The sequence below is a fragment of the Symphalangus syndactylus genome, chromosome 10, assembly GCF_028878055.3.
Source record: "Symphalangus syndactylus isolate Jambi chromosome 10, NHGRI_mSymSyn1-v2.1_pri, whole genome shotgun sequence".
NCBI lineage: Eukaryota > Metazoa > Chordata > Mammalia > Primates > Hylobatidae > Symphalangus > Symphalangus syndactylus.
Genome location: NC_072432.2, coordinates 35,737,538 through 35,764,634, shown reverse-complemented (window position 1 = coordinate 35,764,634; position 27,097 = coordinate 35,737,538). Strand labels below are relative to the sequence as shown.

At 36.5% G+C, this 27,097-nt stretch overlaps 1 protein-coding gene across 11 annotated transcripts in view; it reads left to right on the top strand.

Annotated features, from left to right (window-relative positions):
* The window catches only part of NFKB1 (nuclear factor kappa B subunit 1), a 117,948-nt gene that overhangs the window by 26,697 nt on the left and 64,154 nt on the right, over positions 1-27,097 (top strand). For 7 of the 11 annotated variants that reach the window (XM_055296888.2, XM_055296886.2, XM_063611142.1 and 4 more), the window contains 3 exons: positions 1,916-1,994; positions 5,893-5,933; positions 9,884-9,982. In XM_055296888.2, coding sequence (XP_055152863.1) covers positions 1,916-1,994; positions 5,893-5,933; positions 9,884-9,982 — 219 coding nt within the window. The remainder of the gene's footprint in view (positions 1-1,915; positions 1,995-5,892; positions 5,934-9,883; positions 9,983-27,097) is intronic. The other 4 variants (XM_063611144.1, XM_055296887.2, XM_063611141.1 and 1 more) reach the window with 1 other exon arrangement.

Below are 27,097 nucleotides of genomic sequence, written 5' to 3'. Positions count from 1 at the left end.
GGCATCTTTGCGATCATCAGTAACAGGGGTGGGGCATGTTCTGACATTTCCATTTTTGAGGCAAGAGGTCTTGAAGTTTTTTTCTTTCTTGGCTTGAGCTTGGTGGTTTATATTTCCTAAAGTTTGCATGTCCTCAGTGTTTTAGTGGAGTCTGGAATTTGCTCTCCACCCTGACCTAATAAACAATGCAAGCTGCAGCACAACACAACTTCTCTCTTAGTCTGAAGTGGAGAGTATATCTCTCTCCTAAGGTGAGCCCTTTTGCCCACTCGCCAGTCATTTAGCCACCACAGGAAAGAGTTTTCCTGCTGGGTTATCACGTTTGCTCTGAAACTGTTAAAATCCTGTATGAAATGAGGCCCATTTTTGCAGAACATGGTTTTTCATTCCTGTACTTCCTTTTCAGCAAACAATGAATAGCATCAGTGAGCTTTTAATCTTACAAGCATTGAAGTGAAGCACATTCTTTGTTCCTCAGTTGAAAATTTGCATCCCTCAGATGGATCTGAAGTACTCTTTATTTAAATGACATTTTTCTTACTCTTAATTTAACTAGGCGTACGAAGATCTTCAGTACCCCAGAACTTCCAATAATTTACTACTAAGGACAAGAGACAAGCTGTGATACTGGCTACTAAAAGAAACCAAAAGCTAGTTCAGCACACTTACTAACTAGTCTCTCATAAAAAGTAAGATATGGCTGGTTTCCATGCTGTCCACAGACATTTCAAACATATAACTTCTTTAGGCTAAAATAAATAGCAAACTCAGAAATACGGTTTTAAAGTCCTAAATGAACCAGCGGTTACAAATTTTTTTGATAAGTAATGAATAGTAATTTATTAAGATAAAATTTACTTTCTTCAAAATATACTGCATGCCCACTCTGTTGCTGCTCTAACAAATTACCACATACTTGGGGCTTAAAACAACATAAATTTATACTTCTGAGTTAGGAGCTCAGAAATCTAGAATCAAGGTGTTGGCAGGGCTGCTTTCCTTCTTGAGGCTCTCATCTCTTTGCCTTTTGAGCTTCTAGTGGCTGCCTACTTTGACTGTGCACCCTCTCATCACGCCAGCCTCTTGCTTCCATTGCATACCTCCTACTATGCAGTGTGATTTCCTGAATCTCTCTCATCAGGCCCACCTGGACAATTCAAGACACTCTCTTCATCTTAATATCATTACCTTAATGACGTACGTAAAGTTCCTTTTGTCATATAAGGTAGCACTCGCAGTTTCTGAGGATTAGGATGCAGACATGTTTAGGGGGTCATTATTCAGCTTAACACACCCACTAAATTCCAGGTATTTTGTGTTATGCTAGGAAAGTGAAGGTAAAAGAAATGAGTGAGTTCAGTGCTTAGTTATCTACTCCGTGTACTGTCAGATTTGTTTTCAGTTATTCTGTAAATAGTCCCAGAGGTGCTCTCTAGCATTCTTTTAGGCCTTGACATTGGATAGCTAGATGAGGGATATATTTACCACCATAGAAGAAATACTGATTTCTAGGATTATATTCTTTTGTTTATACTTCTAAGAGAGTACAAGCTTCAAATCATTCATTCAACAACTTTTTAAGTATTGTTCTGTGATAAGCATGTACTTGGCCCTGAAGATATACCAGTAAGCAAGCTAGACCAGGTCCCTGCCTCTGGGGACTTTATAGCCAAGTTATACTTCTCAAATACCTTTGTTACATAAACGTTGTCCAACCCTATATAAAGTTTTGTACACATGAGAACTACCTAGGTCTCATGAAGATCTTTTAAAACCGTGACTTAAAATATTTTCAGATTTTTGCTTTTGGCTGTAGTTTCATTCATATTATTAAGTTTTAGGTGTCCCAACTTCAAATTTTTGATATAATATAGGACAAATAATGATTGAAACATTTAAATATTCTTCTTTACAGATGTTTCATTTGGATCCTTCTTTGACTCATACAATATTTAATCCAGAAGTATTTCAACCACAGATGGCACTGCCAACAGGTAAGAAAACTCATCCCTGTTACCCTGTTGTTCTGCTTTCAGTCTTAGTAAAATGCAGCATTTGTTAACAGTCTGTCCTAGAAATTCAGTTGTGTACCTAGAAAGGAAATGGTGATTTGTTTTAAAAACCAATCTTTTAATATACTTTCTTGAAATATATTTGCACAAAAATATTTCATCTCAGTTACCCCTTGTATGGTTTACTGCATTTCGTATCTGCTAGGACTACTGAGAAGGAATTTCTTTACTCAGTATAAGGATTTTGTTTATTATCTCTGTATTCCTTTTAAGTCCTTTCTCCGAGATTCACACGAGGCAGTCTCCACTCTTCATTTCTGTTTCAAACATTTAAGAGGGCCTGTTGTGTACTACCAGTGTGCCAGTCACTGGGGAATCAAAGTGTACAGAAATCGTTAAAAATCATCTCATTAGAAAAATCGTCTTTATAAAAGCTTGTAACTTTGCACTCTGACAAGTTGGATAAAACTCATCATCCTTCCTTCTAACATGACTGTATTAATTGTGCCGATTGGCAACTGTTTAATTTCATATGAGTAATAAAAAAAAACTCTCTTTCTTAAAAAAAGTGATTTATTTGTATGTAAGCTTGGTGTGATGGCTTTTTTTATGTTCTGTTTCTCTCCTCACTTCACCCGTCACCAGTGAGACTTAACAGATGTTCAAAAGCAGTGTGAGTGAATTATGGAAGTTATGTGTAAAACAGAGTTTGGTAATCACTGAAGTGGGCATCAGCTCTTTTATTTACCAGGGACTTGCTTGTCTTCATTGGGAGACTTTATCCAATTTGTATTATTCTCATTTAAAATTAGCATGGTTACTACAGTACGTACTTTTCATTTGTTTTAGATCAGAAAACTTTTTCTGCCTTTATATCTTCAGTATTTCTAGGAGTTCATGGGAGGGAAAAAAGTAGATCTACTATACTTTCACCTTCACTAGTAAAGGTATATTTCAGAGGTTTTTCTGTCTTTACCCCTACAAAACATTATTTTTAGGCTGCCATGTTTGAGACCTTGTGAAGTGCTGTCCAATTTGAGCTCTAGGTCAGCTTCCTGTGAACAAGTGAATGTGTTGGTAGTGTGTGTGTTTCTTGGGAACTTTTTAATTCTAGAGTTCAAAGTATTTTTCTTAGTATTAATGTATTACTGAAAATATAAGAACTTGGTTCTGTCCACAGGAAATACACACATTTTCACTTAATGTCTTATGAATACCAAACTATCCTGAGGCAGATGTTTTCTTAATTTTTTTCCTTCAGATTTATAGGCATGAAAATAAGATTATTAAAATAACCACCTCAGTAAATATTCTGTGGTCACAGCTTTATGCTGTAGAAATAATTTTGCCATAATATTAGAATAACTATTCAAATTACACCTAAAAATCTAATTTGTTAGTTGTTGTTACCCCATCATTTTTACCTATATGTTTTTCCCTCTTCATTGCAGTGTCATAGTACAATTCGTATAGTCCAAGATATATAGGATGTTTTATTCACATTTTTAAAGAGGTAGAGAGGTTGATTATCTAAACCAATATTGACTTGTAACTCTAAAATGGATTATTTTAGTCTTCTAGATTTTTTGAAATCTAAAACCTTTAGTTGATCTAGTACTTGTTGAAGACTATGGGATGCGACATAACTCTTAGGTCTGAAGTTAAATTTCTCTGCACAGTGGAATGTCCTTTTCATGGCACAGAAATGTGGCCAAAAGAATGTTGGCCTTAAAACAACAAATACATGCATATCAAATCTAATTTTCTGGTTGATTTAACTTTTAATGTGTTGACTGAAAGAGGAAAAATGGCTCTATTTTACATGAATTTTCACAAATTTAAAGGAAATTAAATCCTACAGGAAAAATAATAGCAAATTTGCAGTTGTTTTTAGCAGAGTTAATAAAAAGTGAGAGACTTGAAGTTTAATGTAAACATGCTTCCAACTCCTCTGTATTTTTCATGGCATCCAAATATTCCTCTCTTAGAGGACTGTCTTGATATGTTCTTTCACCATTATAACAGGGAATGTTTTTATAAGTGTTACATTGTCATACAGGCTGTATCTTAGTGTGAAAATATTTCTATTTCTAATCAATTTTATTTCCTTATCCAAAATTAAATTCTAGCCATTTGGGGGAGGAATTTTTAAATTATGATTATGTTTCTAAAAGTAATTTAAAATGTCCAGGGATGAATTTCATACAGACAAAAGATGGTAATTTAATACATTGACCAGTGACTCCCCCTTTTTTTTTCTTGTGTATGCTTCATTTCAGATGCAGTCATTTTTCAACTGGCTTCCTTGTAAATTTCTTGAATAATAACAGGAAGTAATTATACCCTTGTTTTCTCCAGTTCTCTAGCCTTATCCTGATTTATCATAATATTGAAAGGATAAAAATAAATTCTCTGGCCTGGTGAGGTGGCTCACTCCTGTAATCCCAGCACTTTGGGAGGCCAGGCAGGTAGATCACGAGGTCAGGAGTTCAAGACCAGCCTGGCCAAGATGGTGAAACCCCGTCTCTACTAAAAAAATACAAAAATTAGCTGGGCATGGTGGTGGGCGCCTATAATTCCAGCTCCTCGGGAGGCTGAGGCAGAGAATTGCTTGAACCCAGGAGGCAGAGATTGCAGTGAGCTGAGATTGTGCCATGGCACTCCAGCCTGGGTGACAGAGTGAGACTCTGTCTCAAAAAAAATAAAAAAAAAATTTTGTTTTGATTCTCTTTTATGTTATAGTTTATTTTTAATTTCAACCTGAAGGTTTATCTCCTCACAAATTTATGTAAGATAAGAGATCTTGAGCTTCTTCCTCAGAGAAAATGAAGATTAAAATGGACATACAAGCATTCTCCTAAAATATTTTTAGCACCAAACATCTTAATTTACATTCAAATAAATGAGAACCACCATATGCCTTTATTTATTGCAAAGCTATGGATTATTGTACTATTGACATAAAAATCAGCTGGGAAGCTTAAGGACTTTTTCATATTGAACAGTTTGTACTTATGTTATCAGAGATTCTGATTTTCCTTTGAATTTTCGAGTCAGAGTTTTCTTTGTGTTTTTACAGTAATTAATTTGCATGCACCTATCTTCAATTAAATTATTTTCAGTATTTTATAAAATGCCTGAGCTGTTTTAGAACACAGTTTATATGACTGCACAATATTCAAAATTGCTTATAAACATCAAAAGTTACGGATTAATACGAAAATTTTACCATGTCTGATAGACCAAATTACATTGGGAGTGTTGGAGAGGAAAGGGGAAACAAACTAACCAGTTAAGGAATGAAGGCAGTACTTTCCCTTCAAGTAAAGAAAGGAACAGAAAACCTAGTGTAAGGAAAAAGAGGTAGCCTGAGATCATTATCTGTCTATCATACATATACATACAGGTTGCTAGATCAGTATCTTTTAATTTCACATTAAGCATACTCTTTGAGGAATGAAAGTCAGTGTCTAATGATGTGAAGGCCAAAGAAAATGTCATAGTGCCCAGAAGTGGCTGCTGCTTTTAATTGGTATTTGTCATTTTAAAATGCTTTGTTAGGAGACAAGATTATGAAGGCTGTTGACATCAATTCTTGCCAGCCATATGCCTTTTATTGGGTTAGGAAATGTGCCATCACCTTTCAACAAACATTTATTTATTGTGGTTCGCTAAACTTGTAAAACTATTGTTAAAATAAGGGTTAATTTAATATTTCAAACAAGGAAGAGAAATTATATCCTTGTGGAATTTTAACCAAAAATTGATTTGAAATTTCTACATAAAAAAAATTTCAGTTTTTGACTTGCTTTACATATTATACCAAATTTGAGAAGCCTCACAGTTTCTTTTGGTTTCTGTTTGTTGTTTTTGTTTTTAGCAGATGGCCCATACCTTCAAATATTAGAGCAACCTAAACAGGTAAGATTAAAGGGGTGGGACTTTAAATGTTAGATTCCAGTGTCTAATATTGAGATCATAAGCACTGAAGAATAGTAAATGAATTCTATGAAGGAAGTAGCTTATCTGAAAGATCAACAACCTGACAAATTATGTAACAGCTTTATTCATTCACTTTACATTTCTCTTAGTCGTTGTTCACTCTGTCCTGAGCCTCAGTACGTAGTTCTGTAAAACTGCAGTTAATTACAATATTATAATTACAGTTAATTACAGTATTCTGCTGTCTCTACCAGCTTATCAGCCACTCCCAGGAAAGGCAGAGGTGATTTCCATTTATTTTCATTTATAAGGAAATACGTATGCATACAGTTCACATGCACTGAGCGACATCCATCTATTATCCTTGCACGTGTAGTACCTCTTAGCCTTCCTCCTTCCTTTGGTATCCCCAGCCTTTTCTGTGCTGTCTTTGGAACATGTAACCTAACATACTAAAAGTACCAGTGGGAAGTAAAATGTTAGAATGAACTATTGAATTCTCTTCCCTCTGGTGTCAGCCTCTTTGGAGTCAGGAGAGGAACATTTTATCAGGCTCGTCCCCTTACCACTAGAGTCTGTAGAGGATAGCTCAGAACTGAAATGGCCTCCTCACTGTATCCAACTCTGTGGATATTTATAGGAAATTGGACGGGACCAATGCTGTGAAAGAGATAGAAAGGCAGTCTTTAATGTCTGCCTACAGGAGGTTTCAGTTATTAGGGAATGGAAATAATGGTGTAGTTCCCCACAGAATGAGGACAGTGAGTAAATCTTTGGATGGATAAATTAATCACATTTGTGTGTGACCGAGGATATGGATACCTGTCCTCTTGCAGCTATATTACCCAATACATTTTCTAAGTATCCTTTTCATTAGCTCAGGTGAGTGAAACACTTTTGCATTTTGTAACATTTAACACATGCTAACTAGGTCACAAGCTTAAATAAAGCATCCACTGCGTTGTGGTTTCCAGAATCGTGACATTATATATGTATTATATTTGGTCAGAATTTGATATAAATGTCTTAATGATTGCTGAACAGGCTATCCTTATAAGGTTGAAATTAGATGAAAGTTTTTGCTGTGGGGGCAAGAATGACACATGAAACTTTGGGGCATGGTTCTAGTTCTTGCAGATGTCACATCCTGACTCCTCAGGCTGCCAGTAACACTCCATTGCTTTACCTCCATGTTCAACTCATTTTTAGCAGAGAAGGTCATCAATTCCCAGTGAAATTTAATCCCTTAAAATTCTGTGGGCTCTGGCATCGTGGAAAATTTCCCAGCTTTTAAGATCTAGTAGTCTATGAAACAGAAATCAACTAAAATTTATTTGTCTGCATATGCCAAAGTATTTTTTCCAATATCATTTTCATAAGCATAGCACTACAATAAGAATTTTTTAATGTAATTCCTTATTATGGATCCAATAGTCATAAGGAAAAATTGGCATTTATGATTTACCTGAAGGGTTAATGTAGTTCCAAAATTCAAAATTTAATTCATATAAAAGCTTATGTGAGTAAAACAATGTGTTTACCAAAGTGATGCTATTTTGATATCTGAATTCAGTGAAAGTAAGAAGGTTGTATTCAAGTCAGACTTTCTGACTGAATGGATGTAGCCTTGCTTTTGAGGTTGATGACTCATTTTAAGCAAATGGAGTTACTGAGATGAATGAATGTGGATTAAAGGCAAAATTTTAATCTCAGAAATTTAGAATCAGAAATGCATCCAGACAATGCATTTGACGACATCTTCTTGAAAACAGTTATAAATTTGCATCCTCAGGTTAAAAACTTTTGAGGATTTAGATACTCTTATGTAACCATGAAAAATATCTGTTAAGTATTTATAGTTTATTTGACACCACTCCTAATAAGATATAAACACATATGTGCTATATTTTTCCAACTGTCCCAAAGGAATTTTGTGATTAAAGATAATGAATTGTGTGTGTGTGGTGTTTTTTTTTTTTAAGTTCGAAAAAGATTCTTTTTTCTTTGGGACCTCTTAGCTACAGATTTTCCCCAGCTCTGACCGAGATGAGTCATAGCATAGACTACTAATTTTTAGAACATCCAGTTCTGTTGCATATTAATCAGTGTTAATTAACTAATACTGTTCAAAAACTCAAGTTGTGTTTAAATTAGCAGTCAAGTAAATCTCTATTCTTATGGTTAGCTAATTCTGGAGGCTATTATACATGTGTTGTTTTTTTCATGGTTTTAGAAATTTCATTTAATTATTTATAAAACCAACAGTGTTTGCTTACAAAAGGCATAGGGCTGAAATTGTAAATTATTTTTAAATATGAATTGTGTGAGAATCAAAACAAAGGAATTACCTCTGAAACTTCATCTCCAAAGGCTTCCCTTGTGTTTAGATCTGGAATCTCCCAAGGAGTTGTTTTAGGTCTCACTGTGATGAGTTGATCATAAACTTCAGACATTTGGGTGCATTAAGGAAATTTCCCAGACTAGGGAATTTACTTTAGGCCTTACTTATCTGGTAAATGTGTTTGAGGACTGATCTTTGGAAATCAGGAAGTTTTTGGATAATATAGGAACAGTTCCAGATGCTTCCCAGAGATTTAAATCAGTTCAAGGCACCTGGTCTGCTCAGAGACTGCAAGACCCTACTTGGCATAATGAAATGTAGTATAGTCTAAGTAGTGCACACATTTTACATTGGTTCATGAGCTCAAAGCTGTCAAAATCTGCATGCTTTCTGGGGTTCCACAATTTAATGAGTAAGGGAGCGAACCCCCACCAGCAACTAGTGGGTGTGATGAGCTGATGGGCAGATGATCTAGTGCTGTGTATGTGGAGTTGGTCCCACAATAGAAACAAAAGGTGAGAATGTTCCTTAAAAAATCTTAACATATTTTCTTTTCACCAAAAAGTGAATCTGTAAAAAGAAAATCATCTGCTTAAGCGACTATGTGGTTATAAACTACTAACACTACCACAAATTGATTGACGTCATTATAAAGTTGAATCAGGAAATACAGCGAAACCTCCCTTAATATGATGATGAGGTCATAATTATCATTGTTTTGTTCTTTGTATACAAATATGAATAATTAAGTTAGCTTTATAAATCATAAAAAGTTAGAACTGGAGTAGACCTTAAAGATGGTCTGGTATAATCTTCCCTTTTGTACAAATGAAAAAATATGGCACTTCTTAGGTGTTTATCAGCCCACAGTAGTTTATATAGTGAAGGCTTCCAGCTAACTCTTCATTAATTAACTACATCTATAAAATTTCTGGGTTAGTATTTAAGGGAACTACCTAGTTTTGGAATCATTCTGGTAGGTTAATATTCAATCTTGAGCTTGACCATATCAATAATCATAAAAACAAAAATCTTATGCTCTGAAATGCTGAGAGAAGCTTAACAGATGCAGGGTCTAGCATAGGGTGTGTTCTACAACGCTGAAACAATATATCTAAATAAACATGTCTGTAGTCCCTGCTGAACCAGCTGTAATCAGAGTAGATAAAGGAATGTCTTTAACTAAGAGTCAAGGAAGCATAACTTTTATTAATATGGTAAAGTTCAGAGCTTGGCAGCAGCAATTTAAGACAAGGAAGCTCTGACTAGAACAAGCCATAACATGTTGAGTCTAAAGCCTGAACTCTTCAGCAGATTACTCTCCACACATGCATAGCATGAGAGGTTCCACGGGCTTAAGTACCTGGCTTTTTAGCCATATCTTAGTGTACAAATATCAATTAACACCATTTTTCATAGTAAGATTACGGGAAAAGTGATTCTCATTTACAGAGCCCTCTTTCACAGTTTCATGTTTTTCTTCTCTCATTTAGTAGACATAAGATTTAAAAATGTGTATGTATCTTTGTTGCCATAATTTTTCATAAGTATTTCTCAAACTTAATTGGCTTAACGTTCACCTTTGCAGAGAGGATTTCGTTTCCGTTATGTATGTGAAGGCCCATCCCATGGTGGACTACCTGGTGCCTCTAGCGAAAAGAACAAGAAGTCTTACCCTCAGGTGAAAGTAAGTTTGTGGTAGCTCTCCTTCTATTTGAATTCTGGAAATTTTGATTCCCTGGGATTTCCAAAGAATTGCTTTAAATGAGTACAGGTTGCCTTCGCACCTAAGCTGAAGTGTTCACATGATTATTAAAATTTTTAAATAGAAATTTGTCTCCTAGCAATAGAAGTGACAGATACTAAAACTTGGTTAACATTTCAATTTAGTAGAAATGTCTTCAACATTAGCTAAAAAACTTACTATTTCTTGATCATCTTAAAGATTTTTAAAAATTGTATACTTCCTGAAACTTTAGTAAGTCTTTGAAAGAAATGGTTGATTTTGACTCTTTGGAGATTTAGTGAAAAACCAAACAAGTGACTGAGTGTATGGATTATACAGTATATTATTTAAGATTGTGAATTCGGATCCAGACTTTGTTATTAGCTGTGTGGCTTTGAATAGGTTTAACCAATACTTCTAAACTTCAGTCTCTTAATGTATAAAACGCAGAAATATTAACAGTATATACTTCATAAGGTCTTTTAGAGATTAAATGAGAAAATGTGTACATGTTCCATAGAGAACCTGAAAGTACCCTAGGGCCTTGGCCTGAGCAGATGTGTGGCCCTCTTGGAATGAACTGCTACATGACATGCTGGTGGTGTGTTTGGTCATACCTTTTACCATGTTCAGGCTGTTTGTTTATTTGAGAATATTTTTCTCTAATATGAGACTTTTAATTTCATAATATGCTACTATGTTTCATAGACTGACTGATGATAAACATAGACTGATAATCATTTTGCAGATAAACCCAGTCAACAATTGTAATTTAGTTTTTTATAAAAGTTATTTGGTCAGTAATTCAAGGCTTGGACAAAATAGTTCTCACTATGTGTGTATGCCCTCAGGATGTAACATACTTTTGGCCTCAGTCTTTTTGTTGGTTTGTTTTTGTAAGTAGATGAAGCTCAGTAGAGCAGGCCCTCAGCAAAGTTGTGATGTAAAGAAATCTGGCCGGGCTCGTTGACTCATGCCTGTAATCCTAGCACTTTGGGAGGCCGAGGCTAGCAGATCACAAGGTCAGGAGTTCAAGACCAGCCTGGCCAATATGGTGAAACTGCATCTCTACTAAAAATACAAAAATTATCTGGGCGTGGTGGTGCACACCTGTAGTCCCAGCTAGTCAGGAGGCTGAGGCACAAGAATCGCTTGAACCCGGGAGGCGGAGGTTGCAGTGAGCCGAGATTGTGCCACTGGACTACATCCTGGACAACAGAGTGAGACTGTCTCAAAAAAAAAAAAAAAAAGAAAGAAAGAAAGAAATCTGTCTTTGGTTTTGCTAGCCTTGCATTTTGTTTCTTCCTTTTCCTCTTATCCATCTTCTAGGCCCAGGCCTGTTAAATTTCTTATCTTTATTCCCAAACAAAAGACAAAATGTTGTGATGTCATTCTTTACCTTTCAAGTGAAACCCATTATTTAGTATGGGTGCTATTAGTCATATTTGTATTTTAAGTCTCTTAGCTCCAATTGTGGAATGAAAGATGTTTTTTCTATTAAAGGTAATTAGGTGGGTAAATATGATGGCTTAAGTCCACAGAAGCAGACCATGGTCTTATGGCCTCACATCCTTTAGAACCTTGATGAGGAATGAGGAGCAGCAATAAAGAACTAATTTGCACTTATTAAACACCAAAGACTTGCCAAGTGCTTTGTATAACATTATCTCTTTTAATCTTTTAAAAATCTCAGTAGGTAAAAAGTGTAATGCCTGTGAACCCAAACAGACTCAGAGAATGGAATTATAATAACAAGACTTTCTCACCAGACTAGTGGCTCTATATCCTGCAGCAGGCTATTGCTCACCGAACCTCTCAGATAGAATGTGTGCATTTAGGGTACTGGGGGCAGGGAGATAAGGGACAAATTATGGGAGGACAATGGTGTAAAAAGGCATGGCGAATGATAACTCTTGAAAACAAGAGAGAGGGAGGCTCAGTGGTCAATGGGTACTCAGGTACTGGGGAAGCCAGGCCCAGCACTTACCTTTTTAACACGTGTCTGTGTGTCATATGTATAAATATTGTGCCTTTATGTATGTGTATATTTGTGAGAAGGAGATTGAAAGACACATGTTATCAGCATTGACACTGACTATAATGACTGAAGAACTAACTAAGCGAAAAACTGGGAGTTTTTTCTGACTGGCTTCGCACAAAAAATATGAATTATGGTATTTTGTTTACTTCTATTGCTCTAGTATTTTGTGACCAAGTAACAATTCTTGATACTAACAAACACATGGCATTAACTTTCTTATAAATTTATTGGCTAAGAAAAAACTTTATACATCCATTTATTCCCAGTCTTCATACATCTTTCTCATGTAGAGGTTTCATCTGCTCAAAAACATATTGCTGCCTCAATCACAAAATAATTTACAAATGAAACCACTTAATGGGCATTAGATGTTCTTGTAGAATGAAAGTTTCTATATCAAGGAGTTTAATACTTACTGGGAAATATAGATATGTAAACGACTAATAATAAAGCAGGTTCAACTACAGTCACATTATTTCACCAAATCATTTATTTTTTATTCACTAATTCAGTATCCATTTATTAAGCATTTAATCAACTTGTAAGAAGAGGAGGAACTTAGAGGTTAGAGAATATGACTATATAAGCTGTCATTGTTCCCTTAGCTTGTCATTGTTCACTGAAAATTGAAATGGTTCTGCTGTTCCTAACAGTTAAAGGAAGCAATTTTATTTATCCAAGAAATTCTTAATTGGAAGGATGGGGAGGAGAGAAAGAAAGAGACAACAGTCAGGTATTTTTTTTTTCCAGAGCTCTACTCCAAATATCCCTTTTAATAGTTATTTCTGCTCAGGATGAACTTTTAAGTTTACAAAGGAATTTTAAATCCCTTTTCCCTCTAATGTTGAAGCAGAAGAAAAAATTGTTCTCCATGCATCTTTCTAATCAGGAAGACCTTTAAAATTGTATGTGTCTTTTCTGTGGTACTTTACTAAGCACCTGCTCGGTGAGAGACTGTAAGGGGAACAGTGGGATAGATATATCTAAAGTTTCTCAAATTTGGCATTATTGACATCTGGGGCTTGAAAATTCTGTTTTGTGGGAGGCTGTCTGACACGTTATAAAATATTTAGCAGCCTCCCTGACCTCGACTCACTAGATGCTAATAGGATTCCTATAATTGTGACATCCAAAAAGTTTTCACATTGGCAAATGTCCCCTGGAGGGCAAACTCACCCCTCTTTGAGAACCACTGATGTGGATGCAGCAAGAAATCAACCTTAACCTTACCCATTTGCATACTTTTCTACTATAAAGTTGTCTCTCATAGATTACATAGAATTGTCCAAGTATATTATTTTATAAACGTGCCTTTCTTGATTATTAGTAGATATTTCTTGTTTTCAAGATGGTGATCATGGTGTCTGTATTATTTCTCTTAGAATATCAGAGTTAGTGTACCTGGATACTAAGGAGAAAGAAAAGAGAAAATGTGTATCTTCAACATTTTATATTCTGTGATGACCCTAAAAGCTAATGTGGGAGTTCTATTGACTGTTATAAACTATTACAGAAGAGAAAGTGAAAGTGGAGAGTTAGGTCCACTGTGTGTGAACAATGGGAGGGTCTGTGGAATGATGCTTTCAGGTGGGCAGAGTCCTCATGGAGGGTGGCCCCACACTCACCCCCAGAATCCAGAAGCCATTCCCACAGGAACTTCAGAGGGAGAGCATTTACATTTACAGGAAAGAAATGATACTTCTGAGCCTTACATTTGCCACATATTCATTAAGTGCATTTGTTCAGGCTTAAAAGTAAAATGCTATGGGCTGTGCTTTTCCTCAGCTACAGCCTCTCTCCCTCCAGCCTCACGCCCTGTCTTCCTGTCATGCCTTTGTGAGAGCGCCACCACTCTGTGGTGCCTGGAGAGGAACGTGGAAACGCAGACAGTTCAGTGCATACTCGGTCATATGGAGACATCAGGAAAGAGTCAGGGGCCAACTTGAAAGCTTTGGGGGCTGGCTGTGGTTTGCAGGCTGTAGACACCAAACTATACTTTATAGAACATGTAAAAATATAGCCTGTATGGGTTGCTCTCTTACTGATTGTCCAAATTTGATGCCTTACATTAATTCATTTTAAAACCAACTCTAGAAGTCTACTCAAATCCTGCATTTTCTACTGGAATTGTGTCCCATGCATAAAATCCTGTTTCGCATAGGTGTAGGCTAGGCTTACAGACCCTCTTACCATGTTGAGATTATTTCTAGAACTCAAGCTACTGAACCGTCTGGTGCTCTGCCTGTGTCTTTCACGTAGCTAAGAAGAAAATTTCCATTTAGCTTTCTAATGTCTTGCTGTGCAAGTCTGCATGTTCTTTTTTAAAAAAAAAAATTTAAATTATAAATTATTTCAAGCATATAGAAAGTTTAAAAATTGACATAACAGACACTATGTACTACAACACAAATTTAATAGGTATTAGCATCTTACCTTATTTGCTTTTGATAGCTCTCTCTCTCTCCTCTCTGTCTCTCAAATAAAATAGTTACAGCTAAAACCCCACTTATCCATCACTTTGTCCTCCTTCCTTCTCCTTAGGTAAACTGCTCCTCTGAACTTTCATTCCCCAAGATGTTTTTATATTTTTACTACATAAGAATGCATCTATAAATATTGGCATTTTCAAGAAAATCAATTTTTACTAACTTCAACCCATATTTGCCATTGTATAGGATGGCTCCTTTTCAGGACAAACATAGGTTCAAACTGGACTCCATTGAAGATTACCTGGTACTCACTTTGATCCTATTGATTCCTCTTTGCTGTCTAGATAAAAATGTGTTTGTCACAATGTAGAGTTTGTACTGACTCTTATAGCAAAAAATAATATTCAGAGAAAAATCTAGGGGAAGTAAGTATGCAGACTAACTCTTATATCTTGTCCTTTCATAAGAAAAATTTCCCATCATTAAACATTTAATAATCTATTATACTGCCTATAAAATTTCCCCTTAAAGTTTTTTCCATTTTAATTTCATCACGGAGCTCCTAATGGGAGAGGCTGGCAGCAAAGCACAGGAACCTTCCTCTAGGCCAAGCTTGTCCCTGCCTGCTTTTGACTCAGCAAGGAGTGCCAGGGAAGGCTCACTTCCCTATTTTTCCCGAAAGCCACGCATGAAGTTTTAAAAATCAAATGCGTTCCCTTTCACAGAGGTGGGTGACAAGAGAAGCAGCCCCATGGGACTTCAGAAACTCTCACCAATCCTCCTCTAGAGTGACCAGGAAGTACCCCTTCCCATCCTAACTAATGTGACACATCCTTCTGTGTGGTCCACTCTGTGCAAAAACAGAAATTGACAAGAATGACTTTGATTGTGAAGTACAAATAGCTTACCAGTTAGTATTCTTAGTTTCTCTTTAGTTATAAATATCAAATGCAAGGGACTTGAAACCCAGCTGATAGAAGTGTAACTATTTTTAATCAAACATTTTCTGAAAGCTGGTTCTCACATATGTTGTCTTTCCTGAGTGTTTTATGTTGAGTGGAAGACGTGTTGAAATGTTTAGGTCAACAACAGCTTTTTGTTGTCCCCTTCCACTACTGATTTAAAAAAAAAAAAAGGCTCCGCTCTTCGTGCCTTTCCTTAAAAATCCTATATGTTAAGTTTCTGTCGAGGTCAAATAGAGACTACCCGATCTGCTGTGGCATTTGAGGATATCACATATCCTTGCATAATCTCCCTTTCCTTTGTATAGACTTGTCTGATTCAGGTGGTTTGGATCTATTTGGAGTACTAATTTAAAATAATTTAATGTGACTCAATTACTTAAAACAACAGGGGAGAAAATCACCAAAAATCAGCTAGGTGTGCATATAGAACCTAGTTCATAGCATTTATTAGGATTTCCATTGAACCCCTAAGCTGTTCACTGCACAAATATATTAATTAGGGAAAATAACCATATCCCCTATGTATATTATACCGTGTGTTTTGTAAACCATGAGAAAAGCTGCTTATTGAACAGAAGGGCTTTGTAACCTAGGGTCTGTGGATCCCTGTTGGTGGTTTCAGAGGCTTTTTAGATTCCTGAATTTATATGCAGACTTGCACATGTATGTATGTGCATTTTTTCTTGGGAGATAAGTACAACTTCTTATCATATTTTCAAAGGGAAAGATTTAACATGGTTAAGAATCATGCTATAGCTTGTATCACTTTAGCTTTTTGGTAGCAGCTATCTTTTTAAATGATCTGTATAATATCTTTTAAGATTTTTTCTTGTTTTATTCTTGCATTTTTAATCAATTTCAAATGAAGTGAAATGCTTTATGTTGCTCAACACATAGCCCAGAAAGCCTCCCTTCAGTTTTCCAGTAGGTGGAAAAAAGATGAAACTGAATCGATGGCCAAAAGAGTTGAATGGGCTTCACTGCTTTTTCTTTCTTGCTCTTCCATACATTTGCAGATTAAGCATGAAGCTCACCATTAGTGATTGAAGCCAAAAGAGAGAAGGCAATTCATTGAACAAATATTGATTGAGCACTGTGTGTCAGGTACTGCTCTAGACAAGCAGACAAAACTCCCTCCCATATGTAACCACAATCGAGACCTGTAGGTAATTTTTGTTGCAAGTAGTTCAGAAGTTTTGTATTTTGTCCTAAAACAAAATATTACTTTGTGAAATATTTTTTTAAATAGCCCTCTAAATCCACTGTATATATTCAAAGTCACCATTATAAAGTGGAGAAAGCTACTCATTAGAGAAAACCTATCACACAGATAATAGCTGGGAAGCTTAACCCTTAGAAATTATTAGGAGAGATATACGCTTCTTGAATTTAAGAATTGTCTGAATTTTAAATTTTGTTTTGTCAGTTCTGGCTTAGTGACCTTCCTCTATTGGCCATTCCCATTTTTCTGCCCTCCACTCTTCCTTGACACGTGATTATTTCTGGGACCACTGTTGAATCTGAAACAAATCTCTGGTGGCTTCTTTTAAACCCAGTGGTCTTAGTCTGAAGGTATAGTGGGGCGACTCTCGGCATTCCATTCTGGAGTCTTGACATCATAAAGTCACATACTGGCAATTCGCCTTGATAAGGTGAGGTGAACACACGGAAGCATTAAGATCCCCACATGTGTTCCACTGCCTCCTCCACAGACAACTTGTTTTTCAACCCATCTGCAGGTCCAGAGGTGAAGCTGGAGGCTACCCTGCAGTCTCAGTCTTTTCTCCCCACCCTCCAGGTGGATTCCAAATAAGAAGCCTCCGGCCTACCTTCACCTCCCTGGGGTCTCATGGACATGGGCTGGAAAATGCATGCAGACTTTCACAGACAATGCTTTTTGCCTTTAGGTCCCCTTCTACCCAACAGAATGATTATAAGAATGGCTTGCTATGCTTACTTACATCATCTCATTTAATCATCACAATAATTCACTGACGCAGGTTCTGTGATCCCCATTTTATAAATGAGGAAATTGAAGCCTAGAGAAATTAAGAAGCTTAACTTGGGTCTCACAGGCTTTTAGAGATGGAGCCCAAGATTTCAGTTCATGCCATATGGTTTAAGGGCCTGCATTCTTAACCATCATGGAATACCATTCATTATCATAATATTAAGGATCTGTCTCTACTTTGCAGGAATCTTTTAAATCTATGGTTCACAATCATGGGTGGGCTTCAGAATCGTCCAAAAATGTTTCAACCACAGAGACGCCTGGGACCCACTGCACAATTGCTACATCACAGTGGATCATCTAGCCAATCTTGGATTCTACAATAATTCTATGACAGTTTCTAAGAATACATGCCATTATATAATGGCAACATATTACAACAGATAATTGAATGGATATTCAATGTATAACTGTGGAATAGAATATTATGCCCCTGTGTTTTAAAAAGGTAATTAAGAGGATACGGCACAACATGGAAAACGGCTTACAACGTAATATTAAGAATAAACCTCAGCTGGGCACAGTGGCTCACGCCTATAATCCCAACACTTTTGGGAGGCCAAGGCAGGAGGATTGCTTGAGCCCAGGATTTTGAGGCCAGCGTGGGCAACATAGTGAGACCCTGTCTCTATAAAAAAAATTTTTTTAAGAAAAAAACAGGATTTTAAATTATTGCTAATATTTGTACTGATTACAAATATTAGCTTCTTTTTATAAAGCCTGGGTGGAAGCATATAGATGAATCTTTAGCTTTATTTATTCATCTATGACTTAAAGAAGATTGGTTAACACCTGACTCCACCTTGAGTAGCAGAACGTTGGACTGAAGGAAAAAAAATGTGAAGCTGTCTTACTTAGCTACAGTTTCCAGCATGTTTTAGTTGAAGGTAGGAGATAATAAAGACATAGAGCTATATAAACAGATATTCTCAGGAGCTCTATGGGAGACAGAGCAGGGTGGCTCTCAAACCTTACTATACATAAAAATCTGCTTCAAAACTTACTTAAAATATCGATTTTATTCCATTTCCAAAGCCTGATAGAGTAGATAATTCTCCCACTACAATACACTTAGTAACACTAGAAAAAAAAATAACATTTTCTTCGATGCATAGCTGAGTTTCTTAGAAAGTATGAAAAGTACTGGGGAGCCATAAAGCAAAAGAAAAATTTGGGAAAACACAATAGGATATGGATGGACTTTGGGGCCACAGCTGCTCTGGAAATATTTGCTGACCTAGATAATCGAGAAGCTTGGTTTTTAACAGCTTCCTAGAGACAAAAGATAAGGCCTTGGGCCTTTCCAATCTGAGGAATTGAAACTGCAATCACCCACTTAAGTCAGGACTCTCTCAGGGCTATAGTTTCTGTTGATGGGTGATCCTCAGGCAGAGAGGTAATGAGGAAGTTGCCTGTCTCAGCCTAGGGGGAATCAGAAGATAAAATGCCTGTCTTGAGAATCAGTAACTACAAGCCCAATTCTTACAGATTCAGAGTTAAGTGTATGCTCCCTGAATAGACTAGGAAACCCCAAGTCTAGAAATGAATATGAAGTTGTTCCACATTGGGGATACCCTCAGAGCCTTGCAGAAACACATAAAAATGTATGTGGCTCAAAGAATCATGAGCTCCTGATCAAAAATTAGAAAATATGTATGCACATAAGCCACTGTTTTAAGAATTGGCAGAACAATGAAAAGCAGAATTAAATCCCCAGAATCTTCAGATAATTGAATTACCAATTGTTTGATATATAAATACAAAATAAGTTTGGAATAGAAAACAGACCAGGCAGAATGAAAATAAAACCAAGTTGAATTTTTAAAATTAAATGTGCGACACTGAAAATGATTCAGCATAGTTAACGTGGATAATTTGAAAGAAAGGATGAGCTGGCAGGTACAAGAGAAGGAGTAAGAGGTGTCTAGTTGAAGTCCTAGAAAGAGGTATTACAACTGCAGATTTCTGGTTCTACATTTACAGTTTCTAGGTCTGGGGTGAGGTTTAGGTGGTTATGGACCACACTTTTAGGTTTTAAAGCATTGGCTCTGAAGTCATTTGGTTCAGGGCTGGGCATGATGTTGGTTCCTAGTTTTGCCACTTGCAGTGTTACTTAACTTGGCTAAGCATCAGCTTCCTCATCTATGAAATTGAAAAAATAATACCTACTTCATAGGATATATGTGTAAATCAAGTTATTCAGTACATGCCATACAGTAAGCACTTAAAAATGACAGTTGCTTCTATTTTTATATAACCAAATACACTACTACAAATATTGAGTGGCAGCTTTGCTGGTTCATTTATGGATTCATGGAGCTACACAAAACCTTCACCAGTCTATTAATTTATTTTTAGTACAGTCTCTAATCAGTGTTGCTTCCACTGTGTATTGACCGCATATCCTTTCTTCTGTCTGGGGTTATTAAGATAGGAGACTGAGATCAGATGCTGTGTCAAAAGCTTTCTTTTAGATGTAACACATGATTTCTTATGAAAATCTCATAGGTAGGAAACCAGAAAGGAATTTATTAAATTCTTGTTAGGCTCCTTAGTTGTATTAGTTTTGTAGGGCAGTGTTTTAATTTAGGATACTTATGATAGAGCGCACCCCTTCCATAATTAGGAGAAACACAAGATGGAAGTAAAGATTTTATTACTTACTGGTCCTGGGGAGCACACAGCACTCCAGGGGAGGCCACACCCCAAGGTCAGGGAGCATGTGGAGAAAGAGAAAGGAACTCATGGGCCACTGCCTTTACTGAGTCCAGGACATTATCCAAACAGGTTTCCCACAGGGAGTTTTAATAGGTGGGTTTCAAGCAAGCAGGTATGAGTTCCAGGAGGTCACACTGTGACGAAGAAGAAGTCACTGTGGCATATCTGCACAGTCCATGCAAGGTGTGAGCGTCAGTGAAGACCAGTCGGGTAGGCTATATGTAGCTGGCCTGTGGGGAGGCGATCACCAGGTGGCCATTGTATAATGCAGATATCCAGATTGGCCACATAGAGGAACTGGGAGGCGGTGTAGTACTGGAAACTGTGTCGACGGTCACTGAGCCCTGCTTTAAGTATGAGAAAGTCCAGCTTATATTCAAAATGGATGCAAAAGCAGCATAAAATTAAAAGCATTCACTGCCGGCTGCCATAACAAGTTACCACAAACTAGGTGGTTTAAAGCAACCGAAATTTATTCTTTCACAGTTCTGGATGCTAGAAGTCCAATATCACGGTCTTCGCAGGGCCATACCCCCTTTGAAGGCTCTAGGCAATAATCCTTCCTTGCCTGTTTCTAGCTTCTTGTGGTTGCTGACAATTCATGGCAGTTTTTGACTTGTAGTTGCATCGTTCCAATTTCTGTCTCTATCTTCACATGAATGCTGTCTTCTCTCTGTGTCCCTGTATCCAAATCTCTCTCTTCTTTCTCTTAGAGACCCGTCATTGTGTTTACAGCATCCGTAACCCTATGTGACCTCATCTTAACTAATCATAATCGCAACGACCCCATTTCCAGATAGTATAATATTCTGAGGCTCTGGGTGGACATGAATTCTCAGGGTACACCATTCAGCCCACTACAGACATATTGTGGCATTGAGGTTGTGAGCCAGTAGCCCTGTGAATATAGGATGATGCCCATTTCAGCCTGATAATACACTCTGAAAGAGATCACATGTTAACATTGTTGCCTCAGTTAATCATAGAAATACTCAATTAGTATAGAAATAACAAGAAAAACGCTTTGTTATTCTCATGTGTCATTTATCGAGTTCTTACTATGTATCTGTTATTGTTATCCTTATACACTTCTGCAAGAAAGATGGTTTTATCCCAATTTTTAGCTTAGAAACTGAGGCTTAATGAGTAACTTGACCAAGAATGGCTTCTCTTTCTCCATTTCCTCCCTCTCATGGTGTTAAGTTTTATATACATAAAATAATATATATAATTATTCTATTAATATAGATTAATATATGTATTTATATATGTACGTTTTTTATATGTATAAAACTTATGTTGTAAGTTTTATATGCATATGTATTCTGTTTATATTGAATTTATATATATATATATAACACTATTAAGTCCCATGGTGTTGAGTTATATAATTGTTCTATTAATATAGATATCTATATATATATGGGAGGAGGGGTGTTTCTCCAGCCCAGACTTCTACTTTGAAATGTAGGCTCCAGGCTCAGCTGCTTGTTTGACATTGCCACTTGGATGTCTGGTAGACTTGACATATTCACAACTGAATTTCAAATCTTCCCCACCAATCTGCTCTGCCTCATAGCTTCCCCTTCCTAGAATGTGGTTGCTCCATCCTTTCAGTTGTGCAGGCCCCAAATCTTGGAGTTTTCCTTGACTCCTCTCTTCTTCTCAAATCCCACATGTAATCCATCAGGTAGTCTTATTGGCTGTGCCTTCACACTTTCTTCAGAAGCTAATTATTCTTCAACACCTCCAATGCTGCCACCCTGGTATAAGCTACCATCCTCAGCATCTTTCTTCCAGTGGATTTTAGCATCCATGAATGATTATTTGCTAAATCAATTATCAATAATTGTTATAAATTTGTGATTTTTCTATTTCTATGCTTCCTGTCACTTTTCTGGGTTTTTTTGAAAGAGCTTTCTTCATTCTTCTTTAAAAAAAAATTAAAATTAGCATCAGTATGAACTCGTGGGTTCTTTTGTTATTCATTGTGCTATAAACCATTCCTGTCATTATTCATTTTGATTCTTAAATTGTCCTATTCTTGGCCAGTGGGAGTCCTTCATGCTAGCTCCTATGTCTTTTCGATATGTCCCCATCTTTTTTTTCCTAACACTTCCTTATTTCTGAAATTGTAAGCTATTCTAGGTTCACCCTATACCTTCACTACCCCAGTCCAGGCATCGTCTATCTCTCTAAGAAGTCCTAGTTCCTTTTAGCAGGAGAAGTTTTTCTAGACTCTTTCATTAGGCGGAGCTACAAAATTGATTATTTTAAAAATCTCGAGTTCATACTCTAATTCATACCTCTAATTCCAATCCAACACTGCAGGCTTCTTCCCTCCCTCCCCTCATCCCATATTTGTATTTGGATTTGAGATATGAAATGTGTATCTCATATCCCATATTTCTTCAGTAACTGAAAACCCTCATCATCAATGATAGCACCATGCTTACTCATTTTGCTCAGTCCAATAATACACACACATTTGTAGAAAAATAGAATAGTTTTAGAATGGCTATACCAGTATCTACAAGCTTACTATATTCGGTTCAAAGTTTCTTTGTAGTTCTTTTGACCAAATGTATTCGACAGAGAACATTCAGTCAGAGTAATGTGTACAAAAGTTACTTGGATTAGATTTTTTCCTTCTGTGTATTTATGTTTCCATTGAGCTATAGAGTTAAGCTATTTTTTTTTATTTGTTTCTATTCCATTTTAGGGGTTTTCCCATCCCTGTTGATTTAATAATTTTATTTTTTGAATGTCAACATTTGTCAGTTTCACATCTTTCATTTATATGAGATTAACTAGACCATTTAGAAATCATTATAAAGTCAGGTTGTTCTATTAATTTTTAAAATAGGTGTATAACAACCAAAGGGATCAATCAGAGCCTTGATTTAAAGTACGTTCTGAATTATTTCAGAAACCTGAATCCATCTAAACCCAGAACATTTCATTTGTAGATTTCAAAGACTTCTTGGCCTTCCTACCTTCCTTACATTTATGTAGCATGTGTTTATCCAAGGCACACCACCTGCCAGGCACAGTGCTGGGCTCTGTGTTGACACACATGAATGTGATCATCTTTCTGTAGCCCCCAGGTTACATGGCACCACAGCCAAGATACAGACATGTGTGAGACAGTAATCAGGGTGTTACTCAGGATTTGCTGGAGGAATGCCTCTTCAAAGGATATTCTAAATTGGTGTGTGTGTATGTATGTGTCTGTATGTGTGTATGTGTGTTGAGGTGGACTGGGAGAAAATATACCCTCCTTGAGATCACCTCCTGGCTAGATAGTCTCTTCCTTTTCTATTTGTGATAGAATGCAAGTGGAATTTGACAAGTGTACTTCTCAAACTAGAAACTAGAGAGCTGGGTCGCCATCTCAGTCACCATAAGAAGAATGAATCACACCAGATCTACATCATTATCTTCTATGACAAGATTTCTAGAAGGGTGAGATAGTGAGATGCTGGAGATCCCTGTTTTGGTAGTTCAGGGATTCACAGCATCTCGCATGCTGGTGATGTCAACCTGAAGAGATATTTCTAGTGATAGGTTCCAGGGATCTTTCCCCAAACACTTTAATATATTTTATCATTGTCCTAAATACAGCCCTAGAAGGTTCTTATTAAATTTGCAGGTGACATGAAGTGATAGACAACAAACAATTTGAATTCAAATTAATTTTGAAAGCTGAGACAATGGACCCAATTCTTCAGCAATTATATTTAAAAGATATAAATATATGCAGAAAACAAATTACAAGTACAGAGTGGAAGAGAGATGATTTAGCAGCAACGCATGCAGAGATCTAGGAGTTTTACTTAATAACAGAGTCAACATGAACCAGCAATGCAATGTGACTACAAAACAAGTAATTCCTCATTAGGCTGCATTAATGGAAACATGATATATAAGACCAAGGAAGTGGTGGTCTCATTTGCACTCTGTGATGAAAGGCCACACCAGGAATACAGTGTAATACTACTGGGCACCACATTTGTAGAGAAATAGAAACCAACTTGAGTGTCTTCAGAGCAGAATGGTGATAGAACTCAAACTTCCCTCAAATGAGTACTTATTGAGCCTGAGAAATTTATAGCCTGGAGGGTTTGGTTGTCTTCAAATATATGAATGGCTGTGATGGGGAAAAAAGGATTAAATGTGTCCTGTTGTCACAAGAGGATGAAATAAGGAGCGGTGAATGGAAGCCCCAGGCGATAGAGGTTTCAGTTGCTGCTGACTGTCAGGGCTGTCTGAGGGTGGAATGTATCGCCTCAGGACAAAGTGAGCTCATTGTCACTGAATTGGTTCAAAAATGACCAGGAAGACTACAGGGCAGGGAAGCTAACTTGTATTATAATAAGTAATTTTTTTCTTTTTTATTTGTATGCCCTTAGGAAGATGTTTACTTTACTTGATAAATCTGTAACAAGGGATAATCAAGATTTGGTTATAGGACAATTACAATTTTCTGACAGATCCCCCAAAATAATAGAAATTAATAGCTTACACACTACTTTATCCCAGCTGTAGAATGTATGACTTATTTCATATACTTTGTGTTTTAGTCGGTTTATACAGGCTGAACAATATAAAGTTAAGACATTAAAGGGTTTTTTTTGCAGGTTTAAAGTACTACCATTTTTCCAAATTACTGGCTGATCCTAGAACTTATGAGAAACTTTAGTGTTGCCCCGCTTCCTACTTTTGTTTACATCATAGTACGTAGATGGTACAATATTTTGGTTAACCTCAGTCTGACACTTAGATCGTGTTCTCTTTTGCCCTGTTAACGTCTAGAGTGTAAAATGACCAGTAAAGTAGCACCAAGAAATCAAAGAAAATTTCCCAGTTCCACTCACTTGTAATTCTCTTAATTTAGTAGGGGCTTTCCACAGGAAATCACAATAGAATAGTTGAAATGCTCTTTATCTTATGTACTTTCCTTCTGAAGAAAGGGACAGTTAATTGGCTTTTTCCCAACATGGTCCAAATTCTTATACAGGGCAGCTGTATTTACTGTAGTACAAAGGAAATTCTACACAGAATGATGTCTCTAAGTATTTTCAATAATTAAGAACCTAATTGCTTCTCTAGCCAGTGGGTTTCAGTGAAAGTGATAAAATAGATTTTCTAAGCAAGAAAAACATAATGAGGGTGATTGTATACCTTTAAGAAAAAAGAAGTCAATGATATTCAATCCCAAGTAAATTTGGGTATCACAGAGTCAGAGATATTCTTAATTATTTTAAATTAAATTTGAGTCAAAAACAATGTGTTGAAAGACTTTAAAGTCATTTTAAAAGAATGTTAGAAATTTTCATTAATAATTTCTATTTTCAATGAATAAATAGATGAGAAACCTAGAATTTTTGTTTTGGACACACTTCGATCATATCTAATGTGTTCTACTTCCTCTAATTATTTTTATGTTATTAGGATTTTTAAAAAACCTTTCAGATTAAAATATCTCAGTGTATCTTTGTTTGCTTGTCTTTTTTTCTCTCCCCACTTACGTAATTGAAGCATTTCTGACATATCCTCAGGACAGACAGATTCTTATCAGGACTTAACTACCCAGGGCAGGGCCCTCCTTGGATTTACTGAAAATAAACACTTTGGGTACTCAATCTCAGTTTTAATGACAAAAGTTGAAATCTTTGCCTAACATGAAGGTTTTTCTTTGTCTCTAAATTTTGATTTTCCATGCTATCAGAGGTCCCATTGCAACAGGTAATTTGAGTGTTGATTGTATGTTTTCTCAGTTTGTAATTGTGGTGCAATGTATTTAAAATGTTCACAATTTTAAAGTTAAGTTTACCTATAAGGTTCTTTCCAACTCAGAAATTCTGTGATGGTAAACTTTTTTTTTGTAGTTTGAAAATGTGATCTTTGGATGTTGTCTTCTGTGTCCTATGCATATGACTAGGAATCATAGAATTTTAGAGCTGGAAAATGAGTGAGACGTCATCTACTGATTCTGCAAACGAAGAATTAAGAGGCCCAAAGAGGTTAGGTGACTCGCAGTATCATAGCAGTACCTGGTGACTAGAACTCTGGCCACCTACTGCAGCACTAAAAATTAACCCAAATGTTTTTATCTGAAAATTTGCAGACTTCAGGCTAGGCCTGTAAATAAATAAATAAGAAGTTAAAAAATATTTGAGAAAGGTAAGCTTAATATGCCACATTTGGGAACAGATGTGCCTGACACAAATGTATTTGGTATAATAGAGAATACTCTTCCATTATACCGAAATGAAAATTTTGAACATTCTCAAAATTCTCGAATTTTAAGACATTTATGTTAAGCACAGTTTATTCAGACTCTCTATAAACTGTGCTGCCATCCCTGTTGTTTTCTCCAAGCGGAATCATACTTAAATTACAACTTTAGGGAATTTAATGTTTCCTATTTTTGCATTCCTGGGATATTTTTCAGTGACTCAGAAGCATAAACTGACACTATGAAGTTAAGGCTGTGTTCCAGTGCGAGTGACAGCATGTCTCTAGGACACTGGTGGGGAAAGCCCTCCTCATGCAGCTGCCTTGCAGAGTCTCCCTGCTGGTGGTGAATGTGAGATCACACAGGGCCTGCAGCCAGGGCAGTACATCTCCTCTCAGTCTCACTTCTGGTTTTACCTAGAACCAACCCTTGGCGATTGTCTGCCTCCTTGGCCAAACCCCTGCACAATAGGAAAACTGCGTCTCAAGGTCAAATTCTATTAATACCTGAGAGGTGAATTTATAAACATTTAAGATGTTTTAGCATCTCTGCAGCCAGTGTCTCTGTAAATGAAAATTGTTTTTCGAAGTAGAAAAGCGTAAGGGAGTACAAGGGCTTCAAAAAATAATCCTCTTAGGAATAAGAATATTGCCAGGGTTAGGTATTCCTAA